At 38.6% G+C, this 12,679-nt stretch overlaps 1 protein-coding gene across 1 annotated transcript; it reads left to right on the forward strand.

The window, feature by feature from the left end:
* Positions 1 to 451: 451 nt before the first annotated feature.
* On the forward strand, positions 452 to 12,679 carry LOC111873693. The gene is made up of 7 exons (XM_023868625.1): positions 452 to 462; positions 1,483 to 1,578; positions 3,406 to 3,489; positions 6,019 to 6,114; positions 7,093 to 7,176; positions 9,901 to 9,905; positions 12,567 to 12,679. The coding sequence occupies exons 1-7, from the start codon at positions 452 to 454 to the stop codon at positions 12,677 to 12,679; spliced, it is 489 nt and encodes a 162-aa protein (XP_023724393.1).

Raw genomic sequence — 12,679 nt, forward strand, 5'->3', positions numbered from 1 at the left:
TTCTGCACTTGCACCGACTCACTTGACAGGGGTCCACTGAAAACAAGGCCTGGCCCCTATGAACGCGATCAGGCGAATGTCGCTTGGCGCGTATTAAAGGTTAGACCCCCACTACCACACCTGCGCGGTGCGAGCGTACTGCGGTGTACAGTCACGTAAGGGAAAGATTTTTCCTGATACTTTTTATACGGACCTTGTATGTTGCCAAATCCAATTTTGGATAAAGTTGCAAATGAACAACAGATCATTCACATGAACTGCAAGCATTCCTGTGCCCAACTTAAAAGCATCATCCTGTTCCTTATTTAAGAACTGTGTTCTGTACTAGGTCCAGAGATATGGATTAGTTCTTTTGATTGGGCCCAACAGAGTAGGCATTTACATGAGGACGGAGTCGTAGTCAAATTTCTAAAACGGTTTTTTATTTTTGTAAAAAGCAGGGTAAGCGATAATGTCCAAAAAGTAAGTAATTGTATGAAGTGTGCAGGTGTCCAGATTGACATAACCTTCCCAGTATGCATTCATTCATACAAAAAGCACATAAAATATATGAAATAAAATGCTCTTGTATTTGGGCTCAAACTGCCAAGTTTTAACAACTGGAACACAAAGCGAATAATCTTTTTTAAACTTGTACTTGGTTCAATTGTATCAACAACAATTACAACAATTACACTCTTATTTTAGTATATCAACTAGAATGGTGTTGTGATCCAATTGAAGCACACTTGTAGTGTAAATTATGGTAACAGACTTTGGCTCGTTCAGCATAAATGCCCAGACTGTGATGCTAACACTGACTTTAACATATTACTTATGTCACGAATGCCCCAGTTCTCCTGTTCACTTTCATTTTACACACATACAAGTGATATCTTCCCTTCACTTTTCCAGCTAAAATTTCTGTGCATTTCTCTTCCCTTGTATGTATAATATGTGACCCACATCTCTGAGGTTTTTTTTTTTTTATTTCCATAACAGTATTGATGAAGAATACAGACTATGAAGCTCCTGATTGGGCACTCTCATTAGGTTCAAATGCTGTATGCACCATCCTGTTCTGACAGTCTATGTTATTCTCTTATGGGTGAGAGACCAAATTTTACACCCATTTGAAAACTGTAAAATTCAAGCTGTCTGTATTTTAATAAAGGATTCTGAACTGAATAGTAACATTTATGCCATGAGTTCAACCTGCTGTTAATTTCTTCATGAATAATGTAAAACTAGTATTATGTAATAATGTAGCACTGTGCAGTTCCTTGTGGACAAAGTGACGCTCGTAAATTTTTCTGTGTGTAATTTGATTTTCCTTTGCCAGCCTTTTGGCTGCTGAAAATTTCTAAAAACTTTGTTGACTAGTAACAAAATTCATTACAGTGTGTTTACCTAGCAAACTGTCTGGGAGTGCATTTTGTGAACTTTTAAGTGCAGATATTTAAATAATCAGTGTACTAAGATATCAGTTCACAATATTTACAGTGATCCACATAGTCCCAAGGAACAGAACCAGTTCACCTCTGAGGAAATAGATGCAATGAGAGCACTGCTAAAGCAGCCGCAACAGCACCAAGATAAGTAAGTTAATCAGAATGTTACCATATGTTATGTCTAATGAGAATTACTGGTTTTGCAGTACTGTTGTTATTCTGAAATGAAATGCTGGTAGCTTGCTGCCAGTAGAAAGGGTTCATTCATTCATTCATTCATTCATTCATTGGAGGGGGTGTGTTTCCCGATGCACTGCGACCAGTTGTTGATCTATTGTACGTCCCCCTTTGATATTCTAGCAGTCGCCATACACTTCTGGTACTAGTGCTCCCTATCAGCCCCGTTCAGCCAGTGAGTTTGGCCCCTCTACTAGCAGTGGTGCCCGATACTTCCCCATCTACCGTAGGCATTGGAAACTACTTGGGCGGGAAACTTTTTTCCTAATTTTGCTCATAGGTCTCCTAGAATCATGAGGATCTTTTATGTACCGTAAATCTACCACACGGTTCCCATGGCTTAAAAGTCCCTCCCGGAGGACTTGTGCCATGATTTTTCCGCCCTTAAAAATTCCACAACCTCCTCCAGGTTTGAACCTGCGTACCTTGAGTCATGAGGTGGGAACGTTACCCCTAGACTACGGAGGCCGCTAGTGGAAAGGGTTACTACATAAAATAAAACAATGGCCCCATTTCAGTATTAGAGAAACAGTAAATTTTTCTTTTCCTTAGTGGTGTTCACATTTCACACCACAGGCCAGAATAGCCTTGCCCACACATGGTCCCACCAGGTTTACCTTCCACCTGTGATAGTGTGTAAGGTTTCATGAAAAGATTCAGGAACTGATTTTTCAGGAGTGAAACTAAACTCAAAACTGTAATCATATGTATCTCTTTCATAGTATGTTCAACCTACAGTACTTGAACATGGTATCATAGCTATCTTGCCTTTGTTGACACATTCCCAGTACTTTTCTGAGAGGATTTTGGATTCCTGTGTCACACTTCAAATAATTGTTAACAATTCCACAAATGTCTTCCATTTAGGATACATTTCAATCTGTGAATCACCAAAAGATCACCATGTTTCAAATATGAAGTGTGCAGGACCAGGAGATGTTCATTCCTGATGAAGAGTTTCTGCAATGTGTTACAAGTGAACTATGAAATCAGTTTTGCCAAGAGTCACCTCAGGTTTAAAATCATGTCTTTACCGCAGATGTGAAGTTCTAGCATAGATACATAAATTGTCATCCTAACATCTTCATAAAATTTGTATTGAAAGTAACGACTGATTTCGTGATTGTAAAGGGGTGACTGAACTGTGCATCAGCCTTGTACAGAAGTTTGGATGTATTTTACATACATAAGTCCCAACAGCTGAGAGTTTCATCTGCAAATGCAGCTTGTAGCATTTTAAGTGTGTTGCTCTTACCCCACAGATTAATGCAGAATTTTGAAGAACAGACATGCTCCTTCATGTGAGACGATTAACATAATAATGCCTTTCCTTTTCTAACCTCTGACAAGATAAATTCTTTGTAAACATTATAAATGCTAGGCTTCAGTATGGTTCAGAAACCACATGAAACTGTAGGACCTTTCTGTCAGTCATCGTTTTCAGTGTCATCCTATCTTCAGGAGCAAATGCAGACCCCACCATTTCTGTGGTGTCAGCAGAAATGTGGCTCTCTACTTTCACCCTAGATAGACTGTGAGAGGCCAGAATATTAAAAGACCAGGTCTAGAGTTACAAGCTGCAGCAGTGTAGTTACAGATTGTGTGCATATCAGATGTGTTTTCACTGCAGATGACAGTGACCCAGTATTGCATTCCATGTACATGGGTAAACTTGTCATTTGTTCGTTTAATTAAGATCTTTATAATAGTATGTATTAAGGATTTTTTTTTATCACAGGAAGACAGCCTCAACACCGTTGGTTGTAAACCCAAGTAAGAAGGAGAAGAAACAGGAGAAGAAACCTGAAGGTCCAATAGGCCTGTGAGTACACTTACTTTCCTAATCATGATGATGACTTTGGAACAAGATCAGTAAAGTTATATTGTTTAGTGCAACTCAAAGTGCATACTGTTTGAATTTTGCTTCATCTGAATGTACAAAAATGTTAGAGTTTAGGCAAACAATAATTTAACAAGGTACAAGTTATTAGATATCTGATGCAGTACATACAGTCTGGAGAAATTGTGTGGGGATTTTAGAATAATGGTGGTAAAATGACATTTAATTGTGCTTTTATGTGGGTATTGTGAAGTATGTTACTCCTAGCTGTAAGCAGAATGCGGTAGTTTATGAGCAGGGTCTATGGTGATAGAACACAATGTATTTTACTGCCAGAAACAAAGCCTGTAAACATCTTGTCCGAAACGCTGATATCTACTGAAGACAGAGTGATAATTTATTTAGGTGCATTCAGAACTTCTCAGAGCGTGTTAAGTCTGCTCTTCCTGCATATAATTATCAAATGGATTTTAACAACATATGTTGCCAAGTCCAATTTTGGATAAAGTTGCTAATGAACAACACAGATCATTCACATGAACTGCCAGCATTTCTGTGCCCAACTTAAAAGCATCATCCTGTTCCTTATTTAAAAACAGTGTTCTGTACTAGGTCTGGAGATATGGATTAGTTCTTTTGGTTGGGCCCAACAGAGTAGGCATTTACATGAGGACCGAGACGGAGTCAAATTTCTAAAATTGTTTTTTCTTTTTGTAAAAAGCAGGGTAAGCGATAATGTCCAAAAAGTAAGTAATTGTATGCACTGTGCAGGTGTCCAGATTGACATAACCTTCCCAGTATGCATTCATTCATACAAAAAGCACATAAAATATATGAAATAAAATGCTCTTGTATTTGGGCTCAAACTGCCAAGTTTTAACAACTGGAACACAAAGCGAATAATCTTTTTTAAACTTGTACTTGGTTCAATTGTATCAACAACAATTACAACAATTACACTCTTATTTTAGTATATCAACTAGAATGGTGTTGTGATCCAATTGAAGCACACTTGTAGTGTAAATTATGGTAACAGACTTTGGCTCGTTCAGCATAAATGCCCAGACTGTGATGCTAACACTGACTTTAACATATTACTTATGTCACGAATGCCCCAGTTCTCCTGTTCACTTTCATTTTACACACATACAAGTGATATCTTCCCTTCACTTTTCCAGCTAAAATTTCTGTGCATTTCTCTTCCCTTGTATGTATAATATGTGACCCACATCTCTGAGGNCGCGTAATTCATTCAATTACCTTCGACGAACTGCAGAGAGTGTTGCGTAATTTATTTGTGATATGCGCGGCATGTTTGCAAGCAGAAGGAGGTCACTTTCGGCACCTGTTATAAACCACGGTAAGTTATCTTTTTACTGTATTCTTATAAATGTGTGCATGTATAGCAACTGATGGACGGAGACTCAGCGACACCACTACGCTCACGCTATCGGGGAACAGCACTGCAGTCGCGGAGAGGAGTTGCATCCGTTCTGCGGTGGTATGACTCACGGCAAATTGCAGCCGCGGCGCACACTTGATTGTACGCACTGTACAAAAAGCACATAAAATATATGAAATAAAATGCACTTGTGTTTGGGCTCAAACTGCCAAGTTTTAACAACTGGAACACAAAGCGAATAATCTTTTTTAAACTTGTACTTGGTTCAATTGTATCAACAACAATTACAACAATTACACTCTTATTTTAGTATATCAACTAGAATGGTGGTGTGATCCAGTTGAAGCACCCTTGTAGTGTAAATTCTGGAAACAGTCATTGGCCTGTATAGCATAGATCCCAGAATGTGATGCTAACACTAACTTTAACATATTACTTATGTCACGAATGCCCCAATTCTCCTGTTCACATTTATGTTACACACATACAAGTGATATCTTCCCTTCACTTTTCCAACTAAAATTTCTGTGCATTTCTCTTCCCTCATATCTATACTATGTGACCCACATCTCTGAGGTTTTTTTATTTTTGATATCCGTTACAGTATTGATGAAGAATACAAATTATGCAGCTCTTCATTATGCACTCTCATTAGGTTCAAATAGTGTATGCACCATCCTGTTCTGACAATCTATGTTATTCTCTTATGGGTGAGAGACCAAGATTTACACCCATTTGAAAACTGTAAAATTCAAGCTGTCTGTATTTCAGTAAAGGATTCTGAACTGAATAGTAACATTTATGCCCTGAGTAGTTCAACCTGCTGTTAATATCTCCATGAATAATGTAAAACTGGTAGTATGTAATAATGTAGCACTGTGCAGTTCCTTGTGGACAAAATGACACTGGTAAATTTTTCTCTGTGTACTTTGTTTTTCCTTTGCCATCCTTTCGGCTGCTGAAAATTTCTTAAAACTTTGTTTACTGGTAACAAAATTCATTACGGTGGGTTTACCTTGCAAACTGTCTGGGAGTGCATTTTGTGAACTTTTAAGTGTAGATATGTAAATAATCAAGAGTACTAAGATATCAGTTCACAATATTTACAGTGATCCACATAGTCTTAAGGAACAGAACCAATACACTCCTGAGGAAATGGATGCAATCAGAGCACTGCTAAAGCAGCCGCAACAGCACCAAGATAAGTAAGTTAATCAGAATGTTACCATATGGTATGTCTAATGAGAATTACTGGTTTTGCAGTACTGTTTTTATTTTAAAATTAAGTGCTGTTACCTTGCTGCCCGTGGAAAGGGTTAGTTCATAAAATAAAACGATGGGCACATTTCAGTATTAGATAAACAGTAAATTTTTGTTTTCCCTAGTGGTGTTCACATTTCACACCACAGGCCAGAATAGCCTTGCCCACTCATGGTCCCACCAGTTTTACCTTCCACCTGTGATACTGTATAAGGTTTCATGAAAAGATTCAGGAACTGATTTTTCAGGAGTGAAACTAAACTCAAAACTGTAATCATATGTATCTCTTTCATGGTATGTTCAACCTGTTGTACTTGAACATGGTATCATAGCTATCTTGCCTTTGTTGACACATTTCTAGTACTTTTTTTGAGAGGATCTTGGATTCCTGTGTCACACTTCAAATAACTGGTAACAACAGCCGAGAGTTTCATCTGCAAATGAAGTTTCTAGCATTTCAAGTTTGTTGCTCTTACCCCACAGATTAATGCAGAATTTTTAAGAACAGACATGCTCCTTCATATGAGACAGTTAACATGATAATGCTTTTCTTTTTCTAACGTCTGACAAAATAAATTCTTTGTAAACATTAGAAATGCTAGGCTTCAGAATGGTTCAGAAACCACATGAAACTGTAGGACCCTTCTGCCAGTCATTGTCTTCAGTGTCATCCTATCTTCAGGAGCAAAATGAGGACCCACCATTTCAGTGCTGTCACCAGAAATGTGGCTCTCTACTTTCACCCTAGCTAGACAGTGAGAGGCCAGAATATTAAAATCTGCAGCAATGTAGTTGCAGATGTGTGTTCACTGCAGATGACAGTGACCCAGTATTGCGTTCCATGTACATGGGTCAAGTTGTCATTTGAATGTTTATAGAAGATCTGTATTATAGTATGTATTAAGGATTTTTTTTTTTCACAGGAAGACAGCCTCAACTCCCTTGGTTGTAAACCCAAGTAAGAAGGAGAAGAAACAGGAGAAGAAACCTGAAGGTCCAATAGGCCTGTGAGTACACTTACTTACTTAATCATGATGATGACTTTGGAACAGGATCAGCAAAGTTATAATGTTTAGTGCAACTCGAAGTGCATACTGTTTGAATTTTGCTTCATCTGAATATACAAAAACATTAGAGTTTAGGCAAACAATAATTTAACCTTTAAACGCCGTACTTCTGAAATGATGGTAAGCGTGAGCTGGCTGGAGTTTATTTAAATGCCCGCTGCTACTCTGCGTTTAAATGTCCGTTCCTGTTAGGCCGCTAATGAATTTTAAGCATTGTGTTTAAAAATGTTGTATCTAACACAATTTTTATGATAAATGGATGGAATTAACTTTGTTCGTATCAGCAAAGTACATAGTGTCGCATATTATAACGGAAACTTTGAAAATTTTTATACATAGAGTTATACTCAATTTACAATTTTTCTTTTAATTTTGATGCATACTGCAAAAATTGTTTCCCAGTTCTTCACCGACTTGTTCTGCATTATAAATTCAGTTCTGTTTGTAACACTTGACAAATTTAGCAGTCCCTGGAGTCATAAAACGGATGGAAGCACTAAAATCGTGTGGTCTTCTGCTAACACTGCTTACACTCTTCGGATATTCGAATCTTTTGACTAAAGGACAGAAGAATGAAAGAATGGCTATTCAAGAGAAAGCTAGAGGGGTCCCTTCTTAAGTGCTAAGACCTTTCGTTATTGCTGCAGGAGATTGTTGCCCTTTCTAGGGTCGTGAACAGACAGTTTGCATCGTGGTTGAGATACAGAGTGTGATCCATTTTCTGTGCGTTCATAGTGAAATCGAATACTGTAGTTTCATTTCAGCCTATATATACATCAAGCAGATCACAAAAGATGTGTACATCGAAACTTTACTATATATTTTTAACACATTTATCTGGAGAATCTGCAATAAAAGTACTGGCTCGTGGATGAGTTTGGGCATAACTCACACATGTATTCTTCTTTGCTGTTGTTCATTTAGGTATCCATTTAATTCCTCTATTATGGTTTTACACAAGTCTGTCTGGTAATTACTACATTTAAAAATAAATATTAAGGACTGTGCATGCGCTTCCACTTTTTTTCCTTGGCACTACAGTCCCAGTGGGCCTAGGCTTAGGCCTACATATTCGATAGGCCTCCTTGGGCAGGTGATCAGGTTGTCACAAGGCCTCTACCTATACACAAACGCAGAAAAACGCACACATACAAACTAAACATCCATGCCCTGACTGGGATTCGAACCCACGATCCCGGTTTCCAAGCGAGTGAAGACAGTACATGCCTTAGACCGGGATGCGCTTCTACTAGCGAAGTTTAAATTCTGGACTGTCCAATACGGGATACTTCGGCCATGATGATCATAGTCATTACTGGCTAGATCGGGGCATTTCGGCTGTTACAGATCAATCACTTGGGACCAACCTAAAACAGCGCAGAGTAAAACCTGAAAACTGGAGACTGTAACCTCATAGGAAGTCACTGAATGTCAGCCCAGCCTGCCTATCGCTCATCTATTTAAGCACTTCAGACCAAGCTAAATCAGCGTGAGTTAAGAAGAAGAAATGAAATAAAAACTTACCGCCATCTGTGGAATAAAACCTGAACACTCGAGACTAAAACCTCATGGAAAGCTATGAAGTGTCAGCCCAACCTTGATATCATGCAGCTATTTAAGCAGTTAGGACCAAGCTAAATCTGCATGAGCGAGCAAGAAAAAATGAAATAATGCTTAGCGCCATCTGTGGAGTAAAACCTGAACACTCGAGACTAAAACCTCATGGAAAGCAACGTAGTGTCAGCCCAACCTTGATATCATGCAGCTACACATACACGCTTGAGCACAAAGCAGTTAATGTGACGTAACAAAACCGCATTTCCAAACTAGAAGAACACATAATTCTGGTAACGCTATACAATATTGTTGCTGGAGAAAACTGCATAATGAGGAGCTTCATAACTTGTACTCTTCTCCAAGTATAATTAGAATGATCAAGTCAAGGAGGATGAGGTGGGCATGTCATGTATTACAGCTATTTTTTAACCACGGAAAGTGCTATTAAACAGGACGAGCGTGGGCTCAACAGCCAGTCTTGATGATGAGAAATCCTATGTCATGTTCTGTGGGAATATACTGTGACATGTAAACCCACTGATAACAGCTGTTGCTAAGGAACAGCTATGTGGACATGCTGTTTCTCCAGGAATGAGAGAACACTGAATAATGGAGACATTTTCTCTCTGATCCAAGCCAGGGCTATATAATGAGGACTAGCAGTTCAGAATAAGTGCTGGGGCGGACTAGCAGCAATTTGGTAATCAGCCTGGACAGAGTGAGGATTTGTATATAGTGAAAAAGGAATAATTTTCAATGACATGCTATATGTGCATACCTACACTTGACCCAGGCCAAGCGCACACATGAGCGACAAAGTAATCTCATCAGAGAGGATGTTATATAAGGACCATGACCGCAAGGATTCTGTTGAGTCTCAAAGGGCTTGACATCAAAACAAAGTGACTGGTGGTAAACCGTCACTCATAAAGTAAATCTTAAAAGCTGATGGTTCAGTCAGTTGAGAACTGCAGTTGTGGGAAGTGAGAAGCTGGTAGCTGAGACCGTGGATAGTTCGGGAACCCAGAGGAAGTGGAAAATGTCTGCCATTGGAAGTTGTCACCAGGCAACGGCTAGTAAAGACAGAAGACTTTACATGTGCTGTAGTTACAGTGATCTTTGGAGCATGTAACTCAGTGAGACTGTCGTAGTTATTTTTAGTTACAAGTATAAGTGTCCAATAAATCCAATTACCAGTCCAAACCCTATGTCTGGTCACAAACACGTGACAATATCAAATCAAATGCTACCTGTCTGAGTTTGATAGTGTAGCAGTTTCAACACAGTTTAATAAAATATTTCTAACATATCAAGACACCTGAAGAAGGCCGTTTGGGGCCGAAACATGTAGTGTCAAGGTGTATAATGATAAACTAAAAATTGAATGGTGAATGGAAGAGTGTTGCAATATTGACGGATGATAAATAATGGACGTTAAGTTGAACAATTGCAACGGGATGCTGAAATACAGAATCATGAATATTATGAGATTTAAGATTCCCACAGAGCTGAATACCATGGAATCCCCATTTAACATGCCTCAATTTAACAGTTCCCTCATTTAACATTCAACTTCAACAATCCCATGTCAATAACCTCAGTGTTAAATTACCTCCATATAAGATTTACCCCAGTTCAGTGTTCAAACCCACTGCTCCCATAAGAAACCTTAAATGGGGGTTTCATAGTATTAAGATTATAGTCCTCTAGAACATGATGCTGTATAGTTTGGCAAATAAGTTTCAGCACATAGCTGTGATTTTATAGACAGGTACCTACATAATGAAGTTGTTTGGGGTACAGGTACCTATCGAACCACACAGCGTCACATGACAGAAGACTAATCTTAGGAATACATATTATTGTATTTAATGTGACTAGTACAGAGAAAAGTTGGGTATTCGATTATTTTATAGTGAAAAAGCTAAAAACTATTGTTGTTCTTTTCACTAAACAACTCTTAAAAATATAATCCCATTTAAAAGTTTATTGTAAGGAACAGTAAATCAAAGTGTGACAACATGTAAACAATATTCATACTTAACAGAGTGTTGCCAATATGACTGTAGTTAAGATTTAGTATTACGTACAAAATTTTACTTTACAATTAGATTGTGTTATGGGAGATGATATACCACAGTTGTTCACGTAATGAATATATTTTCATACATTTAAAAGCATAGAATCCTGTTTTAGCTAGGGTCCATGATTAGCCTAGACTGAATCTTGTATTCCAGTTAAAGTTACTGGGATGTAATATGGCTGCACTGGTGGGCATGTAGTTGTAGCCAGTAGTGTGGAATGTGTAGTTCTCACTAGTATTGTGGTATACTGTAATTACTTGTGTGCAATACTGCATTATGTTTGGAGATGCTACATGGATGATAGTAGCCCTCGAGACCGGGTTATATCCTGACATCAGAGAAATGGGATTTAGTGTAAGTCTGTCTGGGGACCTAGCTACCAGTGTACATCAGCAAAGCATAACCATTGACACACAAGTACTGGGACTGCATTCTTCATTTCACATTATCCATGTTTTTTTTTATTGCTAGTGGCGTGGGACTAAGTCCCTTGTACTGCAGACACTTCTGGCCTATTGTACCAGCCCCAGATGATATGTGAGGGTGATTATGGAGCAATTGGTGGAATGAAGATTGGCAGGGGAAACCGAAGTACTCTGAGAAAACCTGCCCCAGTGCCACTTTGTCCATCACAAATACCACTTGACCAGACCCGGGATCGAACCAGGGCCACCGCGGTGGGAAGCCAGCGACTAACCACTTGAGCTATGGCGTGACCCCATTATCCATGCTAAATGATGCTGATCATGACCAAATACATGACGAGAACACCTGATCTCCAGGTTCATCAGAATGGAAGGAGACATTTCTGTGAAACACTGGAAATTGATTGCACACTGACATGGGGGTTTGTCCAAAGAGGTTTTATTTGTAGGAATTGAGATTGGTTGCAGGTGGGCAGGAAGTTGAACACTTGAATCAGTGGTTTTGTTGCCTTCTGCTCCATACAGTCTTTCTGAACAAGTGTGGCAAGACATTGAATTATTTGTTTTTATGCATTTAACGAAATTTGGTAACAGCAATTCAGTCTAGTATCTCATGGATGTATGGTGCTGTTTGTTAAAATGTTTCTGTCCGGATATGCCTATGCATATCTTGGTGCCCAAGTTGTAATGACACTGACATGAAAGGTAAGTGAAATATATGTAATTCTTATTTGGAGGTCAGTGTTTGCTGTAAGGACGCATGTACCATTTGGATTGAAATGAAAGCTTAAAGCCCATGTTGGACTCTCCCTCATCCCAGTTTTCACACTGTATATTTTGTAATAGTTTCTGGACTTCTGTTGATTATCTGTGCATGAAGTTTTTTTTCTTGTGTTTTTGTCATTAATGTGTAATACACAGTTTTATAGGATTTGGTTTGTTTTCAGATCCCTCTTAAATTGAATCTTGTCCTCGTAATCATTTTCAATTTGATTCTGTTTACTTCCACCCCAGGCTTTGCTTACCATCTCTTCATATTTTTGTGCACTTTGGCTTTGCAGCATTTAAATTTGTATTGGGCTGTCAGCTGTAGCAGCATAGCAATGTCAGGCAGTGAGTTGAGTGAATATACTGAGATTATACTTCAAGGAGACTTCGTCTGAGGCCACTGATATCAGACTAGAATTATCTATTTTGATTGTGATCAGCATAAGAGTCAATTTTAATGTAGTGGATTTGCAATAGAAACTGTTTGGATATTCAGATTGGGCCATGGTGTATGAACACACAACATTTGTGAAGTGTGTTTTTGCTCTATTCAGTACATTTCAAGAGAAGTATGAAAGTCCCAAGTTACTTGAAAATGAGATGGTGTGA

Source organism: Cryptotermes secundus, unplaced genomic scaffold, assembly GCF_002891405.2.
Source record: "Cryptotermes secundus unplaced genomic scaffold, Csec_1.0 scaffold4611, whole genome shotgun sequence".
Taxonomy (NCBI): domain Eukaryota; kingdom Metazoa; phylum Arthropoda; class Insecta; order Blattodea; family Kalotermitidae; genus Cryptotermes; species Cryptotermes secundus.